General features: G+C 42.6%; 1 protein-coding gene across 1 annotated transcript in view; it reads right to left on the reverse strand.

Moving 5' to 3' along the window:
- Window positions 1-340: 340 nt before the first annotated feature.
- Window positions 341-26,413, reverse strand: part of LOC143274898 (phosphatidylinositol-3,5-bisphosphate 3-phosphatase MTMR3-like) — a 35,479-nt gene continuing 9,406 nt past the window's right edge. Inside the window, exons 7-16 of the mRNA XM_076578881.1 lie at window positions 25,925-26,050; window positions 24,692-24,800; window positions 23,055-23,247; window positions 22,369-22,554; window positions 21,028-21,198; window positions 20,305-20,427; window positions 18,103-19,350; window positions 14,332-14,565; window positions 11,104-11,297; window positions 341-10,738 (exon numbers count right to left, since the gene is read on the reverse strand). Coding sequence (XP_076434996.1) covers window positions 10,570-10,738; window positions 11,104-11,297; window positions 14,332-14,565; window positions 18,103-19,350; window positions 20,305-20,427; window positions 21,028-21,198; window positions 22,369-22,554; window positions 23,055-23,247; window positions 24,692-24,800; window positions 25,925-26,050 — 2,753 coding nt within the window. The 3' untranslated portion in view covers window positions 341-10,569. The remainder of the gene's footprint in view (window positions 10,739-11,103; window positions 11,298-14,331; window positions 14,566-18,102; window positions 19,351-20,304; window positions 20,428-21,027; window positions 21,199-22,368; window positions 22,555-23,054; window positions 23,248-24,691; window positions 24,801-25,924; window positions 26,051-26,413) is intronic.

A 26,413-nucleotide genomic window follows, 5' to 3' on the forward strand; every position in this document is an offset into this window, starting at 1 on the left:
ATCAGTACCATGGTCTCCACCATTCTCTTTCAACAGCACTGTAGCTGACAAATTTTTGATTGGGAATAGTTTTGTGTTTGGTAAGAAAAATCTTTCAGTTAGGCCTGGAAAAAGAATCAGTTTGTTTTTGGTCATACCTGCGGGAACACTGCATGAATGAATGATGTGACTGATGATGTAATCAGTATGGATGTGGAGGGAGATCACTCATAGTGACATGTGTACTGCACAGAACAATGCAGAATTCTTGAACACACACACACACTCTCTCTCTCTCTCACACCACTCTTCTCTTGCCCCTGTACCAGTTCTTTCAGATTCAGACAACAAGAACAGGTGGTGAAGTTCAAGTTTTATTTCAGTATTCAGTCAACCAATTCACCTTACGTGGAATGTTGGCTCCCAGTTGATGCAAATTGTCATGTTACAAATACAACCAAAGTAATTCAAATGTTTTTCGTCGTCATTGCTCATGCTATGTTATCAAACGCCAACAATTTCTTTACTTCACCGCTTCTGAAGACAAAGTGTCAACTCCCATTACAAACCCACTGTGTATTTCAGTACCGTCAGCTTCTATGATGACGACTGTTTAACTGGTACAAAAATGAAAGTGAAGAGGTACTTAGGACAGTGTGATTGCTGGAATAAATCACTCACTCTCTGACGTTATATAAATCTTGGTAATTCCAACCCATACACAAGATGACATGCCCCCTCAAAAAGAGAGAAACAAAATCACTTTCTCTCTCTGTTGGCGAACAAGGAAGAAGAAGAATCTCTCTCTCTCTCTCTCTGACAAAATACATCTTGGCAATTCTAAACCATACACAAGATCACATGCCCCCTCAGAGAAAGAAACAGAATTACTCTATCTCTCTCTCTCTCAGACAATATAAATCTTGGCAATTCTAACATCCTCCCCCCTCAAGGAGAGAGAGAGCGAGGTTCACTATCCACGATATTTTGTTCAAACACAGAGATGCTTTGGATGGAAGAGAGACACAACATGCACAGTCCAGCATGGGACACGATCAGCCACCACCACCACCGCCGCCCCACAACCAGCACCCACAGGCCTGTGCCCAAACAAGCATAGGAAAAGTCATCACAACAGAATCCAGTGCTCTGACACTCGTCCTACCATGAGCACGGTCATAATTATCTACTGATGCACTGTCATCCGTTCCTTGTTATGCCATACCTGGCTCTCGTGTTCCAATGCACAGGAACGTAATATTTATTATAAGCATGACCATTTAACACTGGTAGCAATGCAAGACATAAAGCAAAAGCAATAATACTGTCAAAAACTTGTCTGCTCATGTTAACACTGACATTTTATTATGAAAAACAGGCAAAATAATGAGGAAAAAAAAACCAAAACACTTGTGGCAAATTTTGCCAGTAAGACCTAACATTAATGACAATTCAAACTTCACGAAAGCTTTTTAAAATTTATTTAATTTACACTATTATTACTTATCCAAGTCTTTTTTTTTTTTTTTTTTTTTTTTGTCTTCCCTTTACAATCAAAAGGATGATGAAAGACTGAATCACTGTGATAACTATCAAAATTTGTTCCGTCAGTAACATGGTGAAGCATCATGAATCTCGTTCAAGATCAACATCTTGTTGAAAGTGATATAAATAAATTATGGTAACATTTATTCATGTAGAGCACACACACACACACACACACTTACATTCATAAAATGGGGACGAAGGAGGGGGATAACTGAAAAGTTAATGCTCCACTGGATACAAGATGGGGATCTTTGAAAACACAGGCTAGAAATTCAACTGCTTCTGGTGTTTTGCTGCTGTTGTTGGTATGTTTTTTTTTCTCTTCTAAATAACAACTGTTTGAAGTTCTACAATGCTGAGTATTCACTTTGTTCTGGAAGAGAGGGGACTCCTGACCCTGCTGTCAAGAAATCAAGTACTGTTCTTGTGAAAGGCATGGTGACACAAATCTGTACATTCTTACTTTGTACAGACAGTGGAACCCAGCCGTTACCATAAACTCAGTTCTAGCATGAATAGGCATCATACTGGATCACCGTGCCTCTATCAAAAGCAAATGCTACACCCAAAATACTTCAGTTAAGTTGACTGTACTTGACATATCGATTGGACTTATCTGAACATTTCTCATCTTTCTTTTTTTTTTTTTTTTTTCCTTAGCATACCTAATGCTTATTTTACACTTTTGTTAATTTGCATCATTTGTGCCAACAGCGGCAAAATTATTTTAGTCACAGTAATTTGAGAATTAAAAAAATGTTTCAATTAATCTGTGGTAATAAATGACAGATAAGGTATTGCTTCATCTGTTCCTTTTTTTTGCTATAATTAATTCCCATGCAGTCGTCAAACGTTTCTTAGAATATAAGTCGCAAGACACACTGGGGCAATGGCTGCAAGATGATACGTAATGACGGAAAGGCATCAGTAAATACGTGTGTGCTTATGAAAGATTAATATGATACTGAATGGAAAAAAAAAAGACCTATGGCAAAGAATGGAAGACCCTAAAAAAAATGTTTAAACATATTTAGAGCAGGGGGGAGGAGGATGAATCCCCATAAAAAAAAAAAAAAAAAAAAAAAAAAAAAAAAAAGAAAAAAAAAGGGAGGATGGAATCTAAGACAAAAACTGACACATTACCAAATCAATGTTTCACTGATGATGGAAACATGGACATCTTTATTTTCCCACAACAAAATGAATTGTGCTTTTCATACATTCACAATACTATGAAAATCTTACACTAGTTCATTCATACACATACACCAGCTTTTCACACATGCACATGTGACACTGGTATTAGAGTGTTAAGCCTTTTTAAGTGTTTGGCTCACCGGACTGACTGACTGTGTATTGTTTCTTTAATGTCCTGCCGACATAAGCACACATTATCTTAACAATAATGTCAATAGCATCCTCCGCACACGCACACAACCCCCATTCCCCGAATTCTCACTCTTTTCAGAGACCGGAAGGGGAAAACACTTTTCTTTTTTTGCAGCTGCATGACGTTTCACTAAGTACTTTTTTTTTTCCACTGGTTGGTGTTAAGCCATGTTGAAGTCCTCACTCCCTTCTCCATACACGCACACCTTTTTGAGTGTTGCTTACTAGTAACCCACCTGCTGACTGGCACACCATGTTATCTACTGCGACAGTCCACTAAGAAACAGGACATGCTGGGTTGTTTCCCTAGCTTTTCCCAATATGTCCTCCCCTTTGACAAAGTCCTCACAAGGTTACTTCAGCAGTACTGAGTCACAAGTCCCGACAACAGATCCAATGTTGTTTTTTTTTGCATACAGTTACTTATGCCCGCATGGCAAGAAACCAAAAACACTTATCCAGTTGTTGCACACACCCCAGTCAGCATACCTGTGAAGAACAAAATAAAAACCTTTGCACACACCCACACACCTCAAGGCACACTTCCCTTACCCAAGAGAAACAGCACTGATCACTGTGGATTCCATTTTGCTTGCGTGCAAGTGCAAAAATAAAACTGTGTCACTAAGATTTTCTTCCAGCGTGCAGTCATCTTGTTTTGATACATGTTCTGTGATAAAAATGAATCACCTTTACAGTATCTGACAGTAATACAATGCATAAACTGTCGCAGGTGTTATCATTAAGTTCCTTCAGTCAAGAAAACAACATTATTACTTGGAAGTAAATTTTTTTTAAATACGGAGGCAGGTGGGGGTGGGTGGGTTACAGCAATCCCTCCACCTACAATCCACTGATAAAGATGCTGAGCCAATAACTGTTTCAGTTAACTGGTTCAGGAAGACTGTCCACACCTCTGTGATCATGCCTTGGTAAAACGTGCGGGCTGCTGGAATAATTAATAAGTATTTCAAACTGGTGCTCTTCAATAAATGTCCAAAATATCTGCACATTATGCATGACTTGAAATTTTTACAATTCACAGTACACTGAGGGGAAAGGCAGCATCTGAATGAGTGAGTTGCATCTGGGTGGCTGTCAGTCAAGTCCTACATTCTGCCTGAACTGCAACTTTATGCACACTATACCAAGCAAAGGTAAAGCACAGAAGAAATTACTTGCATCCTGGTGTCTGCTGCTTTCCTGCTCTACAGAAATGTCAGAAACCTAACTTCCTTCTTCAATGTCAGTCATGTGCACCCAAACTGTAAGCTGATAGTTCTCAAAGCTGAGTGTTCTTCTGCAGAGCCTCAGCAGACTTCTCTGGCTGCTGGATGGTATTTATAGATCCAGCAACTGTGTTGCTGGACACTAACAGTTTAAAAGTCATGTGCTCAGCTGTTTCAAACACACTAATGTCAGTTTTGCGCTCAACACACATATGCCGCCGAGATCTGGTTTGGACAGTCCTCTTCAACCATGTGTATGAAACAAGTCGTGTGTCTGTTGTCACACACACACACACACACGCACACACATACACCTGCATACACACAGGTACAGACAGCAACTGTGCGATTGCCTTCCTAACCCCCACTCCAACTACCAAGTAAAGTGGATTATTACAAATCCTCACTCTCCCACCCTTCCGTTTAATCAATAAACTGAACAGAAAAATTCATATAACTTCCAAACACCACAGTATCCTTCTTAATATAACACATTTATTTATTGTGGGGGAAAGGGTTTACATTGTGTCGATCTGCAAAGCTTGTAATGAAGAGATCAGATTAACAATCCATACAAGTTTAGAAAATGAAGCGAGAGAAGAATACATGCAGCTACTTGTGGGTCTTGACTCTCGAGGAGAATTCTTCGACCCACTGCGTCTCATTGCACTTGTTTCATTACTGGTCATCAGGACTGATACACCTCATGGCATCATTTCTATGGAAGATCAGCTACATGTCTGCAATGTATAAACAAACTGCCCACATTGCAGACACAAAACTCAAAAACTTGCAGAACAATTAAAAGCATCTTGATCCTACTGACTGTATGTGTGCAGAAGAGGATTTCTCACCAAACAGGGAAAACACAGCTTGCTCGCTTGCTCTCTTTCTCCACCTCTTCAAGCCCACCCCCACACCCCCATCCCCCAAACCCACCCCAACACATGCGTACATAAAGACTTCTTTCACACTTAAAACCAGCACCAGCGTGCTGTTTTTCACCCACTCAAAGCATGCAAACACATGAATGAAAACATACATGCCAAAATGCATGTATGCATTCACACTCGCTCACACACACTCATATGTACACGCACACATTCACACACACACTCGCACACATTCACATGAAAACACATTCACACCCCCACACGCACATTCCTGCAATCAAAGGCAAGTTGTGTCCCTCAAATTCATTCACACACTCTCGAACTCATACCCCACCCCACCCTTCCCAGTCCCAGAAATCCTTCACCAGCACCTCTCCCTGACAGATCCACACAAGTTGAAGAAGCAAGGCATCCCCACCGATATCCAGCAAATCTCATTGAAAGACTTTGTGCACCACAGGCGCTCGCAGAAGCCCACCTGCCCTATAACTATGGGTCATGCATGGAGGGCATACACACATGTATCATAATAAAGATGAAAGCATGGTGAAATATGGCAAAACGTGCTCATGAGATTGAAATGCAAGTATGAACTTATGCATATACAAATTACGCAACACATGCATAAAAACCAATTGACAAATAACTGCTTTGAAGGACTATTGATAGAATGACATATAATTTCAGTGATGCATTAAATGGACATACATGGATATTCAGGCAAATTATGTAATACACAGATATATAAATATATGTATGTGTGTAAACACAATGTCATGTGACACAACTATGAAGATATTGTAAGTCTCCCAAACAAATTGCTGAACACAGGTATAGATCTACATTCAGCCTCCATCACATTTTGCCACCTCACATCATTCTCGGGCATGTTTACTAAATTCAGGATTTAAAAAGCAAGAAACCCCCAGAGACATAAATAAGCATCTCAAACTCACAAGAGAGACTTACAGACATGCGGCTATGTAGATAAGCACATGCAAGCCATTGGCATCAAATTCCAAGCCAATCTGACATATCTGACGAACAAAGTTCAGAGACCAGAATGCAACCGGGTGGAAATAATGCAATTCAATTATCTTTACAATACAGCCAAACAACTTTGTATTGAAAGTTTTTTGTTGTTGTTGCTGCTGCTGCTGCTTCTTCTGTTTGTGTTAAACTGGGCCTTTGCTTCCATTCCCTTCTCCGCTCTCTTGATTTGCTATCAAACCAAAACTTTGTGTAAAAAACTATTAAACTTACAGAAAGGAGGAGTTTGTATTATACTCCAATGTTTGGTGATACATATACTTACCATGTCAAACTGATGCAAACTAGGCCTATCGGTTTGCTCTGCTTGGCCAAATTTTGCGCGGCTAAAAGTGAAAAGACGAGCCGTCTTGCCCGGTCCGCTCTTTGCCAATCAAACGCCTCTAAAAGCTATAAGCGCTGAATCATTCCGTGGCCATCGAAGAAAATGCCCCATGAGAACCACGGCGGAGACGCAAGGACGGATGGGCGGGCATTCGAGTTTGACATGGTAAGTATATGTATCACCAAACATGGAGTATAATACAAACTCCTCCTTTTGGTGTCATATACTGTACCATGTCAAACTGATGCAGAATTTAAAGCAAATGGAGGAGGGCAACGCCTAATGGTTCGTATGGGGAGCCCTTGTAACCGAGACGGCAGTGTTAACCGCGACAAAGGAAATCCCCTTGGAACCGTCAGCCCTGGTCATATGGAAATCCCTGAGGTAGAAGTTGATGAAGGGATTCTCAGACCGCCAGAAGGCTGCCTCCAAGACATGCTGCAGTGGCACTGAGTGCTGGAAAGCAGCTGAAGTAACTATGGCCCACACTTCGTGTGCTCTGGGATTAAGACAGCTGATATCCCTGTGTGCATGAGAGTAGGCTTTACGAATGACTTGGGAAACCCAGCGGGAAATAGTTCCTGCAGCGATGTCTTTCTTGTAATTCTCATTGAGGGAGATGAGAAGACGCCTCTGAGAAGAACGCGTATAGCGAGACCTATCCCAATAGTATGTGAGACACCAAACAGGGTTAGAGATGCCTATCCTCATCATCTTGGGCAAGAATACCAGACAAAGGTCTGACCCTCAGAGAGGGGGAAGGGACCTCAGGGTCTTGGTTCTTAGCCAGAAACTCTGGAAGGAAACGAAGAGTGATGGAACCATCTCTGTAGAAGCCACTAAGACCATGAATCTCGCTTCTACGACGGGCTGTGGCCAGCAACAGAAAGAAAGTGGTCTTGAGGGTGAGCAAGTCGAAAGGAATAGTCCCCAGTGGCTCGAAGGGCTGTTTTCGAATGAAATCCAGCACCAGGAACAAGTCCCAGAGGGGCACTCTTCTGGGGTTTCTAGCTTCCTTCAGAGAGGCACCCCTAGCCACCTCTCTGAGCAGGAAATCCGCTTCAAAGGCGAGACCACCTAGCTATTTGATTGTGGTACAGATGGCAGACCTGTACCCTCGCACAGAACTAGCAGACAGGATGAGAACCGAGGAGCAGTGAGCCAGAAAGTTGGCCAGCTGCATGCTCGTAGGGTTAGTAGGGGGAATGCCCTGAGCTGTACACCACCGCAACCATTTCTTCCAGCGAAAGTCATACAAAGTCTCCGTTCCCTCCCTCCTTGCTTTGGTGACTATGGAGAGGAGGTCAGAGGAGGCACCCCACTGGGTCAGCGCAGCCGACACAGAGGCCGACCGAGGGGTCGAAGACTTCAATGGTGATGCTGACAGTTCCGACCGCACAGCAGCCACGCGTGCAGGTGGAGCAGTTGAGAAAAGTTATATTATGAACAAAACTAAGTTCAAAATTATTGTACTGATACTCACACTGAGTTACGGGCATTTTTTTCTCCTGTTTGGTCTGTAATGCTGTTTCATAACTTAAACATGACAAAATGATTTCCAAGTCATGTAATAAGACTATGAGGAAAGAAGTGGCATTCACACTCATGATGGTAATCCTGATGTCTGCCCAGATATTTACTGGCTGTAGAACTAATCAGTAAAATTTGAATACACTAAAAACACACACACAAAGAAAAACAGATGCAGCTACGGCTGATGGCACTTAAGTGTAGTTGTATCACATAAGTAAAATGACAGACAAAAAAAAAAAAAAAAAAAAAGGGAAAAAAAACAACCCAAAAACCAGCAGTAACTTTTATTTGAAAGTAGGTTTGAGGAAAACCAACATTTGCATTCAGGTCTATCTGCTCACAATGATGCTTGATTATAATTATTGTTTGTTTGTATCTTAATCTGCACAAAGTATTGAATAACTGTTGGTAGCCATTCACTGCATGATATAAAGTTTCTTGTGTGTTCAAAAATGTATGTGAATGTGTCTTCATATAACTATGTAAGTTGTTTGTTGGATTTTTTGTAATTGTACAAAAGCACTCTGTGTGTGTGTGTGTGTGTGTGTGTGTGTGTGTGTGTGTGTGTGTGTGTGTTGTGTGTGTGTGTGTACATGCATGTAAATGCATACATGTGCATGCAGATATGATAACATGTGCATACAGATGTGTGAACAACCACGATGAAGCGCCTTTCACCCCAGAGCTTCACACCACAGTTACCATCCAAAGTGTTTCCACAAAATCAGGCTGTGCAGTAATTAAAACAGCACAAATACTTTCCAACCAAAAGCGAGTATTCTGTATATAAATGATCAATGCTGATCAAGGGGGTGGGCTGCTCAAGTCGGCTCCCCTAAGCAGTATCAAACACCCCTAATGAAGTAATTTCTGCTGCTCATCAGCTTATTGCGGTTCTGGTTTAAAGAAGCCTCCATGTCCTCCAGTTTCAAAGCATGGAATGTTCAGGATATTGCCACATTAAGGAATTGCCTACCAGCCAGGCATCTGCTGTCCCAGACTTTTTATCAATCAAGATTATACACGTATGTTGTATATATAAATTGACAGTACAGAACTTAAAGTGAATATGCCGACATTAGAACCTTAATGGCAAAATGAATATTTTTTCCTTAAACTGACACAATGACACAGAATATATAGACAGCAGTTACCAAAAGAATGGGGCCACTCTTCTAATCGCTGTTTGTTTTATTCAATTCCTGTCCTATATCCTTTGTTCTTTTCTTTCAATGCTGATGACTTCAAACAGGAAGATATGAATTTCCTTGCCAGACAAATCCTATGAGAATATCTTTTAGCTGAAGTAAAGCTGAACCCAGCCAGCTGAGGTGCTGGGACCTGGCACATTAACACTCAGCCAGAAGACATTAACATGACAAAAAATGCCTGGCTTAACCTGAGGGCTCAGATTTCATCCACACGCACCCTGACAGCACTTCAAACACACTCCATTCAGCACTCACACCTGGGGCAGCTTGGAGAAGCTTCAGGAGAATGAATCATGTCAGAACACATAACAGACATTATAACCAGAAGTGGTAACCACTGGGAAGAGAGACAAGGGAACAGGTCAGACCCATCAAAACGTAGCGGAACTTAACGCAAAACACTGATACACTGCCCCTCCAATCCACCCACGCTCCACCTCCACATTTTAAGTCAGTGCCGAGAGACAAGTGTACTGTAGATTCAACCCCAATGATTGTCTTCAGTAAGTAGTAGACAAGCACTATGCAGGGGTAAGGGGGTTGGGGTGGGGATCAGTGGGGTGGTGACAGGAGGGAGAGGGGAAAGGGGGGCTGGGGAGGGGTGTTGTGGGAAAACAGGCCAGCCGTGAGGAGTGTGACCCACAGGCAGTCATCATGGCCTGAATACCAAGACCTCAACGCCGTGACAGCCTAAGTGAAGCTTCTCATCAAACAAGCTCCCTCCAATCCACAGCCTCTACTGAATGTCCATGAAGAATAAATAATTAACTGGAACAAGATGACTATGGAGAAGGTCAGAGGCTTGGTCATCAACACACCAGAGGAGGGGCGCACTGTGGAACAGGGAAATGGGAGAGGAAGAGAGGGGGAGGCTAAGGTAGAAAGGGAAGCAAACACAAACCACAATGACAAGCCTAAAAGTGTCCACAAAAAGTATGCTCGGGGTGAACACAGTCCAACCCCACCAGAACTGTAAACACCTGACGAGTGAAAAAAAAAAGGGCAACAAACTGAACATGTTGAACTGAAGCATTCTTAATGATGAAAAAACAAGTACGATCCTTCAAAATTCGTCTCAAGTCAATACCTTTGACAGACAAAATGATGAATCGACAAAAACACAATACATCACTGACCTGTTTTGTTTGTGTGTGTTTTTTGTTTTTGTTTTTGTTTTTTGTTTTTTAGCCAACAGAATGATTGCCAATAAATCAGTCCCATCTCCTTTTTTTTTTTTTTACTCATTCATTTATTCCACAATTCTTTAATTCACACTCGGGATTTTTGGTGTCAGGGCTTATCTAGAACTTCCCCAGGGTGTGGGGCAGCAGACACACACAGAGACACAGACACAGAGAGACTGCGGTGTCCAAGAAACTAACGGCTTAAGGGTCCTCCCCCAGTGGTGTCTTTCACTCGGCACCCACAGTGATGCGAGTGTCGTCAGAGGCGGCGCCGGGCCCATGAAGGTGCAGCTGGTTGTAGCAGCTGCTGCACAGACGCACAGGCTCTGCCAGGTGCTGGTTGGGCACGGGGGCGAAGAAGTTGGAGCAGGTGTAACAGTACACTTTGCCGCAGTTCCTGGCAACATAAACACACACGGTACATTTAACCCTTACATCACCAGCAATGTTTAAGCTCCTAACAGCTGCTAAGTCAGCTGCAAATTTTAACAAGTTTTGTTAACTATTCCGTCGTGAATCCCAAGGTGTGTCTGGTTGTGTGCGTAGCTTGCAGCTCCCAAGGTCACTTCTTTTACTGAGTGAGCCCTCGGGATGTGACACCTGTCTGTTTTGAGTCCCAAGGTGTGTCAAGTTGTGTGGTTTGCTTTGCAGTTCCCTTGGCCACTTCTTTTACTGAGTGAACCATCAGGGGTGTGATACTTGTCTACATGGTTAAGGGCAAGGAGGAGGAGGAGGAGGAGAAAAGTGCGGCCGGTCACCCACCTGCAGTGGTGCTTGCGGCGCCCGATCCAGAAGGAGCCCCCACAGCCAGCACAGTGGGTCACCACGTGGTCAGGGACCCACAGCGTGATGCGCGAGTCCCGCTCATCCACCTGCTCCCAGCTCACGTCTGAGGCCGAGTTGCTCTCCGTACCCAGTGACGACAGCTCCCCCTCGCCCATGTCCGCTTGTAAGTTCTGTCAACAGCATCAAAACAGGGGGGGCACTTCAGTCTTTCCTACTGCAGGCTTTATCATGTCCTCATTAAAGGAAACCAGGGAAGGGAAATTTCCTTGCAAGCATGTAGTAGGGACACAAAATGCAAACACAGAGACATACCCACACGTGCCCTTCCCCTCCCTTCACCTCCTCCCTATGTGCAAACATGCAGCACATTTGCTGGCGCACAAGTGCACATATAATTTTGTGATTCCTCCCCACCCTCACACCCCCAAACATATTTTCGTGCACAATGCTATCGCACTGAGTTACCACTTGACAAAAAAAACAACAACTGAGCACTCCCTAAAAAATCTGTGCAGTTCTAAAAGAAAACACTCCAAAACCCACTAAAATGAACATCAAACAATATACACACATGCACTCACATGTTAACTGATACGGAGAGGGAGAAAGGGAGAGCGAAAGAGAGAAAGAGGGTGCAATAAAGCACCTGCAATTATAAAAATCATCCATAAATTTACTAAACTGGCATAAGATTAAAAAGAAAAAAAGAGGAACACACACAATAAAAACAACAAAAAGTCAAGCTCTCTAAAGGTATCAACCCAATCTGCTCTTTTGGGGGTTCTAATTTGCATGAACAATCTTCCCTAACTGCCAGCACCCATAAATTTATTTTCTAAAAATGAATAAATAAGACAGAAAACCATAATAATAATAATTGATTAAAATGATATTGATAATGAAAAGAAAATTTTAAAATGATAACAAAGCATTTATTTCATACAGCGCTGAATCTTGAGCATAAACATATCCAGCGCTCTCCCACACACACACACACCAGTCATTCACACACAGACACAGCTTTGATTCAGAAGTACAAAAGATAAAATTCAATAGTTCGCACAGGACAGAAATCAGACCCATGTCGTAGTCTGCACCAGTGGGTCACAGCGTGCAGTATGTGTGGCTAAAAAAGTATTTAATAATTTATGCAGCGCTGAATTCTGTGCAGAGACAGATCAAGCGCTTTCACACGCACCAGTCATTCACACGCATGCACAGGGATTCAGAGGGATGAAAGATAAAACTAATGCCAGTTGTTTTTTGTTTGTTTGTTTCTTACTGCTGCCCATCAAGACATATAAATTTCTTCTTTCTTTCCTGGACTAGACTGCAGGGGGAGGGGCAGAAAACCAGCAGAAGCTGTCACTCAATGACGAAGTTGATGACTGACTGATTTAAGTAACCTCCTGTATTCCAGTCCACACACATGCACAAGTCGAACGCTTATTAAAAGACAGTTAACTTGATGGGCAGGTGGAAAAACAGCAATAAACTATAAGATAACTTTATCATCTAAATTTTTTTTTTTTTTAAAGAAAGAAAAGAAACTGCATCAGTTTACTCAACACAAAAATATTAAACATTACTTAAAAAGCAACATTAAACATGGAAGACATGCGAAAAAAAACATAAAAGCACTGCATACATTCACTTTCAATTCATAAAACTTAAATTAATATAATAATTCTGTTTCAAAGACACAAACCATAACATTGCATACGTCATATTGCACACTCACCCCGCACACTGCCACACACCACCAGCCTGACGATATCAAAAATAGATTACTCCAGAAAGGAAAACAATTACAACACATTACGCATGCACCTCACACTCACACACAAAAACATACAGGTCTTTAGAATTTGAATATTTATAGGTATTTTATCTGCATGAATGTAAATGGGCAATTGTGTGTGTATGTGTGTGAAAGAAACACAACAGTGTATGTATACACACACACACACACACACACGCACACACACACACACACGTACCCCTTTATGAGTCTGATTCCTGTCCTGTAATCAATATTACTCCACTCTGGCAGGAGAAATCGAAAGTAGCTGTGGCTACAGACCTCTCTTAGTATATTATCACCTCCCCTCTCCATGCTAATGCAGCCACCCTCTTTGAAAACAACTACAACAACAACAAAATAACTGTCACAATCACAGGCTTATGTCAACTATCACATGGCGACAACAAAGAAGAAGCGTGAACAAGTGTGCTGCAGTGCAGTCAATGACGATCACTATCAACGAACACTGAAACGTACAAGACAAGATTATGTCTCACAGTCACACAGATGAATGTTTTGTGGAAAATTTGAATCATGCTGCTTGGATTACTAAAACAAACGATCGCAATCAACAATCATTGAAACGTACAAGATTATGTCTCACAGAGAAAATTTTATGTAGAAAATTTGAATTATGCTTCCTGGATTACTAAACAAAAAACAAGAGAGGCAAGGCCTTCAAGACTCACTTGTGATACACTTTAAAAAATTAAAAAATCTAATCATGAAAATGTGTTCTGCATTTGTTATTATAAAGCTTCGCGTTAAAAAAAAAAAAAAAAAAAAAAAAAAAGTCCTTTAGCATTAATTACAGAGTAATTTCCCTTTTTTACTATCTGCACCAAAACGTTTGCAAAATAAATAAAACTTCCATGCTTAGCAAAAGAAGTTCCTGTTTGAACAAAAAATGATAATAATGATTGCTCTTGTTGTTGGGTCAGAATATCAGATCAAAGTGCCAAGTTTAGAGAATACAAAAAATATAAATATAACAGTAAATGCAGTTTGCATATAATCAGGCTTCATTTTTTTATTATTTTGTGCCCATCCCAGAGGTGCAATATTGTTTTAAACAAGATGACTGGAAAGAACTGAATTTTTCCTATTTTTATGCCTAATTTGGTGTCAACTGACAAAGTATTTGCAGAGAAAATGTCAATGTTAAAGTTTACCACGGACACACACACACACACACACACAGACAACCGAACACCGGGTTAAAACATAGACACTTTGTTTACACAAGTGAGTCAAAAACAACAAAACCAAACCAAACCAGATAAAAACAAAAAATCAAACAAAACCCCAAAAAACAGATATTTATTAATACAGGTTTTTTTTTTGCTGTTGTTGTTTTTTTTTATTTAAAGAAATAAGAAACATGTGCTGCAGCTAGTTACCATGAAGTCTGAAGAGTCAACGACGCGCCCGGCCCCATTGGACAGGGGCAGCATCTGATTGAGGTGGGCCGTGGTGGCAGCCAGCTTGTACTCCAAGGCGATGATGCGGCGCTGGTAGTCCCTCATCATCTGCTGCACGCGCTCCAGGGCCGGGTCCACAAAGGTCGTCAGCCCGTCACAGTCCAGGTGGCGAGCCACGCTGTTCAGCTGCCGCACTAGTGGGGATTCTGAGTTCTGTTCCAAGGAAAGACAGGAGGCAGTGTTATATTGTGTTGCATTTTATTGTATTGTATTGTGCTGTATTATATTGTATTGTGCTGTATTGTATTGTACTGTATTGTAATTTGTATTATACTGTATTGTGTTGTGTTGTTTTGTATTGCAATGTATTGTGCTGTGCTGTGCTGTATTGTATTGTATTGTGCTGCTGTACTGTACTGTACTGCATTGTATTGTATTGTATTGTGTTGTGTTGTGTTGTGTTGTGTTGTGTTGTGTTGTACTATATTGTACTGTATTGCATTCTATTGTCTCAACAGATTTCCCTGACTCAATTTTGGGCTGCTCTTCTCAGGTTGTGTTCATCTTAGTTTTCTGGGTTTTTTTTTTGCAGACTGCAACTGCAAGTGTTTTTGATTTCCAGTGAAAGTTGGTTCTTCTACATGACGGGCGCAACAGCCGAGTGGTTAGAGCGTTGGACTGTCAATCTGAGGGTCCCGGGTTCGAATCACGGTGACAGAGTCTGGTGGGTGAAGGGTGGAGATTTTTACGATCTCCCAGGTCAACATATGTGCAGACCTGCTAGTGCCTGAACCCCCTTCGTGTGTATATGCAAGCAGAAGATCAAATACGCACGTTAAAGATCCCATAATCCATGTCAGTGTTCGGTGGGTTATGGAAACAAGAACATACCCTGCATGCACACCCCCGAAAACGGAGTATGGCTGCCTACATGGCGGGGTAAAAACGGTCATACACGTAAAAGCCCACTCGTGTGCATACGAGTGAACGTGGGAGTTGCAGCCTACGAACGAAGAAGAAGAAGAAGAAGAAGAAGAAGGTTCTTCTACAGAATGCTGCATGCTGCACACAGGACCTTGGTCTATCATCTCATCTGAATGATAACCATCCAGACCACCGTTCAAGGTCTACTGGAGGGGGAGAAAATACTGGTGAGTGCAGGATTCGAATCTACACCCTCATATTCTCTTGCTTCCACGGTAGGCACATTACTATTGCATGTGGCCACCACCCCATCCAGATTTTTAACCAATTCAGTGCCAGAGAATTGTGAAAAAAAAAAAAAAAAGTGCTCTCCCCTTGGCGGGGAATTTTGATGATTCGGGGGTAAAAAAATCACAAAAAATTATAGCACAAAAGCCATGGACGATACAGTAAGAAAGAAAACGTTTTTGTGAAAGAAAATGAGTGTAGATTCTGCTTCTAGGCTTTTTTTTTCCCAATTAGATGAATTGTAGATAACTGTTCAAGCATGTAATGTCAAGATCATAATTTTTGTGTAACTAAAAAGTCTATTTCCACCTCTACATAATGACATCCATAAAGAAAAACAAAATACAGCTAGAAATAGCATGCCTATTATCAGATTATACCTGTATAAGAAATTAAAACAGGCTATAAGTTTATAAAAACAAATCACTGCTCATGCAGACATGTAAGTAAATAACTGGCCCAACAATGACAAAGGTGGGTAAAGTCAACGTAAAAGGTCAATCACAGTCTCAGAAACTGAGCTGGCAAGCTTTTTGACAGCAAAGAGCGTTCACAAGTGAGAGGGTGAAGTTCTTTGATGACATTCATTTCTTTCAAGTTGCACGTGGGCTGGTTTAAAGTGTCTGCAGTGCATCCAGCTTGTCACCTCTTCAAACAAGTCAACCATCTGATTCAGCAAAAAAAAAAACACGTTAAAAACAAAAAAGAACGTGTTTCCCGTCCAGTGCAGGTTCCACCCTGCATTTCATGAAAATCGTGGAGCATTGGAGTTGTCGATTTCCTACAGTCTGCATTGAAATAAGAGTACACTAGTCCCCAATAGCCTCGCCCCCTAAAAGAACTCTGACTGGCATTCAACCTATCATCTTCCATTACTCCTCCCCCTCTCCTCCCCTTCTTCCAACATTCGCTGCACGTATTCTGTCAGTCATAGCCACTTGTTCAAAAAACGCTGTCTGACTGGATTGATGGACTGAATTACCATCAAAAGGGGCTGTCAGTTTCATCACTGTCGTTGTCAATCACCTTCATTTTCAAACCAATCATCAGACAAGAGAGATCCCTCTCCATTGCGAAAGCTGTCCAAAATCACAAGCAGAGCTTTCCGAATTGTGTAAATCTGCTGACTGTGACTATTTGCTTTACTGAACACAGTTTTCAATGCCTTTTTTTGCACATGATGCAACCCCCTTTACCACGTGGTCATGTGGTCAGTTAGCAAATTATTATCGAGTGGAAAAGGGTCTTCTACCTGATGTATGTTCATTTAAATAGCATTTTTATAATCCTGACACATCAAACTAACTGTTCAGAGTCTGTTTAACTTTAAGTGAACTGAACCAAACTCCAATGAAGGAAAAATCGAAACATATGCAGGACGTCAGTGGACGTTTTATAGGCACTTTGGCAACACTTTTAGTAGGATGTCAGCTGACGTCTTATGGGTACTGACTACTCTACTGGTTAAAGTCATTACTGATTCAGCTGGACCAGCCCTATTTCTAATCAACATTTTCTGACTATTATTATTAGTTTGTAAAGTCTGTATCTTGTTAAATCTAGAATTAAAACGCATACCAAAAACAAAAAAGAAACAAAAATGCCCTTTACAATAACCAGTAATTACTAAACTGTACTTAAACTATGGCACCATATTTAACTGCTTACAACAGGGCTTATTTGAAAGATTCCAAAACACATGATATGCTCCGCAAACCTGATGGAGTAAGCGCAAAATGAAACTCCAAACTTCAAGACACTGTCCTTGTCCCACATTTTCAAAGATTTAAAAAAACAAAAATGAATGAACAACACAGACTAGCTGAGGGGCAGAGTGGGGTGGTAGGAACTATATTATTTTGTACTGTATTGTATTGTATTGTATTGTATTGTATCGCACTGCACTGTATTGTAATGTATTGTATTGTAGTGTATAGTAGTGTACTGCACTATTTTTCTGTATTCTATTGTATCGTTTTGTCACAACAGATTTCTGAGAGAAATTCAAGTTGCTCTCCCACAGCAATTCTCTACAATGAGAGTGCTACTCTATTTTTTATCTGCCTGCAAGGATATTTGTTTTCTCATCAAAGTGGAATTTTTGGGCAGAATCTGCCAGGGATAATCCTTTTATTTGCCATAGATTCTTTCATATGCACTAAGTTTATCATGCATTCATGACCTTGGTTCACTGTCTCATCCAAATGATTAGCAACCAGACCACCACTCAGGATCTAGCTGAGAGGGAGAAAATATTGGTGAGTATGGGAATCGAACCAGGGCACTCAGATTCTTTTGCTTCCTAAGCAGACGCATTACCATGGGGCCAATATTCTAGATACAAGCGACTCGAGTCACTGTCACTGGTCCCAAAACAAACCTGGCTTGGTTGCGAAGGCACTGCGCTGCTGTACGCACCATCAACAACACTTTCCATTTTTTCCATAGCTGTTGGGATAAGGACTGAATCTCAACAACGTGATGAGAAACCTAACTGATCTGACCAGCCGGAAACCACTCACTCACTCACTCACTCACTTTGCCCTCAGAGCCGGGAGTCGGGGAGCAGGTGGAGGGCGGGGTGTGAGAGTTGATGGGGGTGGCCACCAGGGAGCAGACGGAAGGGGAGGCCTCAGAGGAGCTGGGGGTGCGGCGGCCCACGCCCCCCACCCCGCACATGCCGTTGTTGCAGCGGATGTACAGCCCCAGTCCGGCCGCCCGCGACACAACCTCGGAGGCGACGCCATTGCTGGAGACATGGGAGTCGCTGATGTCGGTGGTGCTGGTGCTGATGCTGCAGTTCTTCTGGAGGATCAGCTTCAGGGACTCCATGGAGGCCGTGTCCAGGTCCTGGCGCCCATTCAGCAGCCGCTCTTCCTCGTCGTCGCCAGAGTCGTAGTAGCCATTGTGCCCCCTGTCCTCCCCGTTCTGGTATGTGACCACCGGGTGGGGTGGCAGCTGTGACGTCAGATGTCGCTGGGACTTGAGCAGCAGGGCCTGGTCCTCTGAGCCTGTCAGAGTGTCCGTGGAACTCTCAAAAGCTTTGGTTTCTACTGTCACATTGCTGTGGTCATCGTCATGACCATTGGTTAGACTGGCATCATGATCACCGTTCAACAAGCCACTCTCCGACGTCTGAGTGTCCACTTCCACTAGCGTAGCACAGCTCCCCTTGTGACCATTCATCACAGTAGCTTCCCCTTCTTTCCCCCCCTCACTGTCAATGTGAGTGCCTACGCACTGCTCTGAAGAGAGGCCGTTCCACAGCACGGCTTCCCCCTCACCCTCTGGCCTCTGTGAAATCACCTCAGAAACTAATGTCTGTGGGGGGACATCTTCCCCCGGGCTTTGTGCCGAGTTGTCATCACCCGCACACAGGTGATGATTATTATCACTACTGTCCCTCTCACTCTCCCCTCTGTCTTCACCGTTTCCGTCGCTGACCGGCGCAGTTCCCTCCTCCTGACTAAGGGAGGACTCTGGCATGTTGGGCAGGGGTTCTTCCCTGGGCACGTCCTCTTCAACGGAGCAGGGAGAAGAAGCCAGGTCACTGTCGCTGGAGGTGTCCCCCCCAGTGCTGGGCTCATCGGGGTTTGTGCCGCCCTGACTGCCGTCCACCTCCTTGGACAGCAGGGCCATGGTATCGCCCCCGCAGCCAATGTTCGGGTCGCTGGAGCGGCGCGTCAGGGGGCTGCTGCCTTCCTGCGGGGCCATGGGCAGGGTGGTCAGGTTGTCGCACGACCTCGTCTTGGTCAGGCCCGCCGGCTCCTCGTCGGGGGTCAGCACCTGGTCACGAAGAAAGGATTCAAATACATTCTCCGTATCCCACATTGTACAAAGAAGAAACGACAACTAGGACAGCATGCCTTTTTCATACCTTGGTCTTGTCTCCTGGAAAAAAACTTCAACTACCAAAGTTGAAACATTAATCTCAGTTCAAATCTGGCCTCAAAACACATCTGTACAAGTCTGCTTTCATTGAGCCATCATGTCAATGACATATGATTTGCCTTGTTCTAAAGTCTTGGTTGTAGTGCCCTGTGGTGTTCATTTTTGTAATCATTTTTTTCCACATACTGATGTTTATTATTAGCGCTCTGGGCCTCTTGCGCTGTGGAGGTAGAGCACATTACAAATGCTCATTATCATTATAGCCACCGACAACATGGATGCGAGTCTTCCTCATGACAGAACAGATTGATCCAGGGCAAACAAAGTGGTGCCTCTATCCAGGCATTTGTTGCGCACATCCTGAACAGGTGTCCAGTGTATTCAGTCTGTGTCTTGTAAGTGGCACATAAACAATATGTTCTTGTGTACCACGTCCCCACCACCACCACTCCCCCTTTTACATACATTTCAACTGATAATTCAAGCAATGATACACAAAGGTTTAGGGGGAAAAAACAAGACTGTCATTGGGTAAGATTTATCACGAACATCTGAGACAGGACTTGTGCCAGTTTGTGTATACCAGTTTGTTTCGGTTATAAACACATTAAAAGGTGCGATGCGTCTAGGTGTGCTTGCATGCTGACAACAGCACATGTAAATACAGACAATCTAAGTCCATGAACACAGCAGGGATGAAATACAGCAAAGAGACACTGCTGATCTACACGGTACTGGTTCCTGCAGAATACTGAACACACAAAGTTCTACAATTATGTGAAAATTGTCTACTTTTTCAGAAAAAAATGCCAGTGACAGAGAGAAATCAAAGTGTGGCTGTTGTTGTACCTGATGAGCCTGCTCCACAGACGCAGCAAACTCTTCAGCACTGGACGTTTTCAGGGAGTTGTTGGACAGGTACACCGAGCTCCACAGCTTCAAGCCATGCACGCTCCAGTCTGGGGTCAACACCTAAGAAAAGCAAGAGACCAAAGTGTGTAGATACATGAAGACAGACAGAAAGGAACAGGTTGTATTCAGTCTGGACTGGGACATAATTCATCCTCATTTTCCCTTCCCTTTCTCATCCCTCTAACAAGTGAAATCGAAAAAATTCCAGCTGTGAACATTCAAGCCTCATAAATCTCCAACAAGAAAGAAAGATCTCCAAACCAGTTCACTAACCTGTTATTCTTTTTCTTTTTCTTTTTTTCTTTTTCAGATCACTTGGCTTTCACATCCGATTCAATGCTTTCTCTTTTTATCAACACCATGACCTGAAGACCTGATTTTATTCACAAAATACTGTGGTATGGCTATGAGTAGGAAGAAAAGACAAGTCCAAAAAGAACTGTCAAAAAACAGTCTATCTTCAAAATAAATACATAAGGAAAGCCAATACACTAGTTTCAACTTTTCTGGTGGATGTTTTTTTTGTTTGTTTTTTTCTCCCCACTTTGTAACAATCATTCTTCTTCTGTGCAGCAAATATGAGACTAAACAAAAGGTACTCACACTGGTTATTTAACCAAAACAACAAACGAAAACAGTCTCAAGCAACTGTTTTCTTACTTCCGCTGCGGAAGGATTGTAGAGAGGGTTGTGAAACTTGGGGTTGTCTGGGTGCAGTAAGGTCCACACAGACGACGTGGGGTTGGTCACAGCCTCCTTCTGACGTTCCCGGCTGGTGTTGAAGAGGAAGGTGCCGAACAGACAGGAGTAGGTGTGCTGCACCAACTTGATCTGTTCACAACATCCACAGCACACAGGGGTCAGGTAACACCATTACACATTTTTTTTTTCTATTCCCCCATTGAAGTCTTCTTGTAGTGTGTGTGTGTGTGTGTGTGTGTGTGCATACGTGCATGTGTGTGAGACAGTGTGTATGTATGGCATATTTTGTACTTTTTTTGGTGTGTCTGTTCCTATTTGCAATTTGTAGTGTTCATTCCTTATGTGGTGTTGTATGCTATTAAGCACTACTGTCCATACAGTTTCATGTGACACGCTTGGAGCCCATATGGGGAGTTTGTGCCATGTAAGTAATTCACATTATGATTATTATTATTATTATCACAATCATAGCATTTTTTTTATTAGTAGTATTACTATCACTACTATTATCATCATCACCATGAACGACATTATTATTAAACAAAGGAAAAATATGCTGGCACTTTACCAATCTTACCAGCAAACAGTGCCAAACAGCTCCAGTTCGGGTATCATTAATCATGTCCTGCTGCCTAATTGTTATGCTTTTCTGCACACCTTACTCCAAGTCTTTGATACTTTAGTTTAATACATTTGACAAATATCATGTACACTGTTCCCAACAATAAAACAGTGAATCAGCTCCCGATCTTGGCTCAGCTTCTGAATCATACACAGGAAACAAAGTGGACTGAGAAATCACTCAAGAAAAATAGTATAACATTAGGAGCACCTTGCCTTTTCATGATGACTGAAAGCCATTTTTATCACTGGTTCACTCTTATCATTGTTTCACTCTGAGTATAAAACATTCAAACCACAGTACTCTGAATGTGACAGGAATCCCAATCTGTGACAGACAGCACGCTAGTGAGCCAAGGTCAGTTATGTGCAGGTCAAGAAAATACTTGAAAAACCATAAAAATCAAAACAAAGGAAACACTTAGAAAACATTAAAAAAAAAAAAATCAAAACAGAGATGGCAACAGTCACAGCACAACTCATCAGACCAAGAGACCACATACACAATGCTCAACTCAAGTCACGCCCCATGACGCTTGTACAAGACAACTGGAACAAGAAACAAAGTCACGCTCCTCAGCACCCAACACTTCACTCACACGTTCTGAATACTCTCTCTCTCTCTCTCTCTCACATGCACACACAAACACACACACAGCCCGCCAGCCCTCCACTTACCAGGAAAGCTTCGTTAAACTGGAAGTGACAGGGGAACTGCCTGGAGATCTGATAGACACAGTCCAGCCACTGCAGAAAGACGGGCGACTGCTCGTTGATGTCCTCACTGCCCACAGCGTGACCGCAGCGGTCGGCAAACTTGTGACCAAACTCCAGCCACTCCCGCTCCACAAGCCACTGGAAGCCCTGAGGACAGCAGAAGATGGTAAGTTCACAATGATCAGAAAGTCTGGCACAGGTGCAGACATCCTGTGTGACTGAGCTGTATTGTACTGCACTGTATCACTTTTTGTCACAACAGATTGTCACTGTCATAGTGCACCACCCACCACCCTTTCTGTTTTTCACCTGCATGCATGTGTGTTTCACTATCTTTCAGAGACAACACTTTTTAAAAAAAATCATTATTGTGGATTCTTTTACGAGTGATAAGTGCAAGCTGCATGACCACCACTCAAGGTCTAGTGGAATGGGGGAGAAAATTCTGGCAAGTGTGGGATTCAATCCTATACCTTCAGATTCTCTCATTATCACCAGTCCACATGGAATTAACAGTAATAGTCTGCAACTGTTCCTCGTGATAAAGACAAAACACAAAGATCCTCATGCACACACACACACAGACACACACACACACACACACACAAACACACACACACACACACACACAGAGACACAAACCCAACCTGTATGGTGCGGTAGTATGGGTCCAAGAGAAGCTGGGACAGGGAGGAGATCTGGGCTGTGCGGTCCCAGCCGTCCGAGCAGTGGACGACGACGGGGCGAGCGTCCTCAATGGCGGAGACCACCACCTGGCTGGAGTAGAGGATGGTGCCCAGGTGGGTCAGCCATTTGGTGGCCTCCAGGCTGCTCAGCCAGCTGAAACATCATAACCACCACCCCGGAAACTTCTGTTAGGTACAATGCACCTACAACACGGCTTTTTGTTGTTGTTGTTGTTGTTATGTCAGCCAGCAGAAACATCACCACTACCCTGGCAACTTCTGTTAGGTATAGGCATCTACAACATAGTTTGTTTTCTTTTTGTTATGTCAGCCAGTGGAAACTGGAAACAACATCGCCACCCTGCAACTTCTGTTTGATATATACACTGACAACATAGGTTTTTTTTATAGTTATGTCAGCCAGCTGAAACATCATCACCCTGGCAACTTCTGTTAGGTATGTACACCTACAGCTTGGTCTCCAACCGAGGATAGGCACTACAGAAGTATCCATATCAATCAATCAATGTCAGCCAGTGGAAACATCACCACCACCATGGCAACTTCGTGTGGGCATATACACTTACAACATAGGTTTTTTATGGTTATGTCAGCCAGCTAAAACATCACCACCACCCTGGCAACTTCTGTTAGGTATATATACACCTACAACAGATGTTGTTTTGTGGTTGCTGTTTTTTTGTTTTGCTTTGCTGTGTTTTTGTTTTTTGCTGTCCCATCATCTGTGCTGTTTCAGCAGCATTACCCCAACACAGCTAACTCAGAGTGCCCCCACACATGGCCACATCCGGGCTCATCTGTTGCAGTCCCAGCATCAGCGGTCCACAGGGAATTATCAATGTACAGTCACCAGGAGGCTACACACTAAAGGAGACGCTGCACTGTTACTGAGTCACTTCAGCAGTGTTCGGCAGTGCCTGTTCTGATTTTACATACATCACCTACAAGGCCAATCAGAAATGATTCTTAGTGGGTCCTACCCTGCCTCCTCACTTCTTTTCCCTCCTCAGTACTGGCATCAGGCATCATCAACATCTGCCTGTGTGAACAGTCTCTCTGGGGAATGTCAGGCTTTACGGAATTACAGCAATCATATAAACTAATAAACAATCTCTTTTCTGGAACTTCTAAACTTTCAATTCTCATTTGAAGTTGTGACAAGTATGACACAGCCAGTGCTTAAAATCACCTGAGAAATCAAAACTGGAGAACAAATAAATACATGATACAAACACACAAAATATGCAAATAACAATGAATAACTACTCACAGTCACTTAGGTACATAAAGCAAAAAACTCTCAGTCTCACACACACACACACACACACACACACACAGACAGACATTTGTGTGGGGGTGCATATGTGTGTGTTATAAACGTTGTTTGGATTTAATTTACAATTTAAATTGATTCTGACTGTGACACAACATACAACTACAAACATCCTGTAGAAAAGAAAAAAGAAACAGAGAGAGAGACAGAGAAAAGAAAAACAAACGTTCCCAACACACACACACACACACACACACAAAACAAGAACAAAAAAAACAACAAAAAACACACCAACATCACTCACTTGTGATCTGGGAAGTTAGAACAGAGAAGCCTCAGAGCCTGAAAGCTTTTCCTGATCGAGTGAATGTTGGCCATGTTCATGAACCTGATTTCACAGTTTGTGTAGTAATCTGTAAAAAACAGCAAAAGCAACTTTCAGCATATGGCATCCTATTAAGAATCCTATCCTTCTGTTGAATTGGATGTGAAAACAATCTCAACTGTATCCACTTTCAGATAAATATAGCTCTCTAACAAAGCACTCTCAATTCAGTATTTAAAAACAAGAGTACTTATATTTTAAACATGGAAATGAAACCTCTTTTACAAGTGCACTTACCAGATTAAACAAACCCTTTACATAAATCACATGGCAGCTCTCACAAACTAGCATGAACACTATCATGTATCACAAACTAGCATGAACACTATCATGTATCACAAACTAGCATGAACACTATCATGTGTCACAAACTAGCATGAACACTATCATGTGTCACAAACTAGCATGAACACTATCATGTGTCACAAACTAGCATGAACACTAACATGTGCCACAAACTGGCATGAACACTATCATGTGTCACAAACTGGCATGAACACTATCATGTGTCACAAACTGCCATGAACACTATCATGTGCCACAAACTAGCATGAACACTATCATGTATCACAAACTAGCATGAACACTATCATGTATCACAAACTAGCATGAACACTATCATGTGGCACAAACTGGCATGAACAAAATCATGTGGCACAAACTAGCATGAACAAAATCATGTGGCACAAACTAGCATGAACACTATCATGTTTCACAAACTGGCATGAACACTATCATGAGTCACAAACTAGCATGAACACTATCATGAGTCACAAACTAGCATGAACAAAATCATGTGGCACAAACTGGCATGAACACAATCATGTGACACAAACTAGCATAAACAACAACATGTATCACGAAACTAGCAAGAACACTGTAACGTATCACAGACTAGCATGAACACGATCACATATCACAAACTAGCATGAACACCATCACATATCACAAACTGGCATGAACACTATCATGTCATGAGAGAAGAAAGGAACCCTTTACATGAAGCACACAGCAGCTCTCACAAACTAGCAAGAACACTACCATGTCTCACTAACTAGCCTGAACACTATCAAACTAACCTGAACACTATCACATCACGAGACTGACGAGGGTGAGAGGAGAAAGTGAGGGTGGCAAGTGAGCAGCACCCACCTTGACATTCGGAACCTCCACCTTTGGCTCTGTTGGCGATGGCGGCGCTGTAAGAGCGACAGTCGATCACCAGCATCTTCTGTGCCGTCAGCACCTTCACCTTGCTGCCCTCTCCACCCTCCTCACCTGCAGCATCCATCAACATCCTTTTGATTTCACAGCCACCCCTCACACCAACTTTTCCTCCTTCTTCTTCTTCCTTTGGTTGTTAATGACTAAAACTGATTTGCTGATGACTCTGCTGTGGTTGATGCATGCTGGGCATTTTCGTGTTTCCATAACCCACCAAACACTAGACATAGATTACAGGATCTTTAATATGCAAATTTGATCTTTTGCATGCATATACACATGAAGGGGGTTCAGGCACTAGCAGGTCTGCACATATACTGACCTGGGAGAATGGAAAAATCTCCACCCTTCACCCACCAGGTGTGCCGAACCCGAAACTAAGCTCAGAAAACTCAGGCGAGAATCCAGCGCTCTAAC

Source organism: Babylonia areolata, chromosome 29, assembly GCF_041734735.1.
Source record: "Babylonia areolata isolate BAREFJ2019XMU chromosome 29, ASM4173473v1, whole genome shotgun sequence".
Lineage (NCBI taxonomy): Eukaryota > Metazoa > Mollusca > Gastropoda > Neogastropoda > Buccinidae > Babylonia > Babylonia areolata.